The sequence below is a fragment of the Otolemur garnettii genome, unplaced genomic scaffold (assembly GCF_000181295.1).
Source record: "Otolemur garnettii isolate 467f Iridium unplaced genomic scaffold, OtoGar3 scaffold00312, whole genome shotgun sequence".
Taxonomy (NCBI): Eukaryota; Metazoa; Chordata; class Mammalia; order Primates; family Galagidae; genus Otolemur; species Otolemur garnettii.
This window is the reverse complement of record NW_003852707.1, coordinates 515300-517772: the sequence shown is the minus strand read 5'-3', so window position 1 is coordinate 517772 and position 2473 is coordinate 515300. Positions and strand designations below refer to the sequence as shown.

At 37.3% G+C, this 2473-nt stretch overlaps 1 protein-coding gene across 1 annotated transcript in view; it reads right to left on the bottom strand.

Moving 5' to 3' along the window:
• The window catches only part of HEATR1 (HEAT repeat containing 1), a 59620-nt gene that overhangs the window by 35857 nt on the left and 21290 nt on the right, over nt 1-2473 (bottom strand). Inside the window, 1 exon segment of the mRNA XM_023509021.1 lies at nt 2267-2459. Within this exon segment, the coding sequence (XP_023364789.1) occupies nt 2267-2459 (193 nt within the window).

Below are 2473 nucleotides of genomic sequence, written 5' to 3'. Positions count from 1 at the left end.
GCTCCAAAATCTGAAACTTTTTCAGTGCCAACGTGAAACCACAAATGGAAAATTCTTTTTTTTCTTTTTTGAGATGGAATCTCATTATATCATTTCGGTAGAGTGCAGTGGTGTCATAGCTCACAGCAACCTCCAACTCTTGGGCTTAAGCAATTCTCTTGCCTCAGCCTCCCAAGTAGCAGGGACTAAGGCACCTGCCACAACGCCTGGCTATTTTTTGGTTACAGATGTCACTGCTGTTTGGCAGGCCCCGGCTGGATTTGAACCTGCCAGCTCTGGTGTATGTGGCTGGTGCCCTTAGCCACTGAGCTACAGGCGCCTAGCCCACAAATGGAAAATTCTACACCTGACCTCTAGTGATGGGTTGCAGACACACAACACACAGTTTATTCAGCAATCTCAAGGGAAAAAAGATCCTCCCAGACCCCTTCAGCTGAGATCTATCTTTTCTGTGCACACTCAGATTCTTATAGGCAAGCACATACAGTGTAACAAAATGGTTCAATGTATATAAACTTGTCTTATGCACAAAATTATTAAAACATTGTATGAAATTACCTATGTGTATATGGTATATATGAAACATAAATGAGTTCTATATTTAAACCTGGGGCCCATCCCCAAGATATCTGATTATATATATGCAAATATTCCAAAATCTGAAAAAATCTGAAATCCCAAACACTTCTAGTCCCAAGCATTTCGGAAAAGGTACACTCAACCTACATCACCCTATGAAAGTTGGAAATTCTTTCTTAGTCCTCATATAAAGTTACTTTATAAAACAAAGTCAGAAATGAATAGTTGGAAAACTGAATTCACAGAAGGGACAGTTCCAGGCCAAACATGTATTTGTTAATATTCCCTATAAGGCAGACTGAGCTTCAAAACAAAATTCCACATATAAAGACAAATTCAAAAGTAACTACTAAGTTATTGTGTTTTAAGCAAGGTACTAAAACCTTGCTTAAATAAAAACTACAGCAATTAAGCAATCAGCTTTAAGGAATGTTATTCCATCTAAAAATTTACGTGATTTCATTTTCCCAACTTATTTTATTTAGATTTAAAATACCATATTTTACATGAAAATTGAAAAAAATGTGAGGTTTACTTTAAGACATGCAAATAAATTACTATACTAAACAAATAAAAGGCAGCCCCATCTTACAAATGACAGAGGGCAGGATGTCTTACCCCTCCTGTAATCCTAGCACTGATAGGCCGAGGAGAATCACTTGAGCTCAGGAGTTCAAGACCAGCTTGAGCAAGAGCCAGACCCTGTCTCTGCTAAAAATAGAAAAATTAGCCAGGCATTGTGGTTGGCACCTGCAATCGTAGCTACTCAAGAGGCTGAGGCAGGAGGATCACTTGAGCTCAGGACTTTGAGGTTGCTGTGAGTTACAGTGATGATGCCAGGGCACTCTACACAGGGTGACAGAGTGAGATTCTGTCTCAAAAAAACAACCCCCTCCCCCAAAAAACAAATGATAGGTGGACAAATTTTATTTATTCATTTAGCAAAGACTAGCTATATGCAAACCTTTGAGTTAGACTATATACCTGAATGGAAAGTAATAATGGTAGTTAACTGCCGAGCTACCAACAAAAACTTAATTCATATAATTTGTATTATATTATTATCATGTTTATATGTATTATACAATTATAATATTGTCATATTAGTATAATATTGATAATACTGTAGTACTTGTTACTTTTGAACATAACATTTAATGAATACACTATGTATTTATAATTAGATTACATTATAATTATACTTCCTGTTACCTTTGAACGTGACATTTTAACGAACATATTATAACATATATAATTATATATACTATATTATATTATATGAACATATATGGAATATAATTACATTATATTATTATCAGATCACAGTACCTTTTACTTTTGAACTTCATAACATTTTTATAAACACTGAAACAGATACCAGTCAACATTTCTTAGATTTCTCACAGACAAGGTATGGCTAGAAGCTCACTGTGGACCCTAAGTGGAGAGCCTTGAGGACAGGTGCAATAACCAAGTGGCCTTCAACCTGGTGCCCTCTGAGACTCCAGCGTCTAGTCTTTAAGGTTCCAAGCATGACAAGCTCAAACTCCCCCCTGTGTTCAGGAGTGTGACAACAGGTCTACCGTCATAAATGCTAAGCTGCTGCAGGGGGCCTGTCTAGCAGCAACACCAGTGAAAAGCATGAACAATTGGTCACAACAGAAGACAACAATGCTGCTTTCAGTACCTGGAGAAGACAGGGATGCCAGCTGGTGTTTACACTGCGTCTTCTGAGAAGAAAGCACCGCACAGCCTACGTAGAGAGCTTGAGTCTGCAGTGCTGATTTTACACTATAGTTAAGTGGATTTGAAAGGCTAGAACCATAGGTCCATAAAACAGAAAAGAACTTGAATAACTCAAAAACATCTTCTAGATGCACCTAATAAAAAAAAA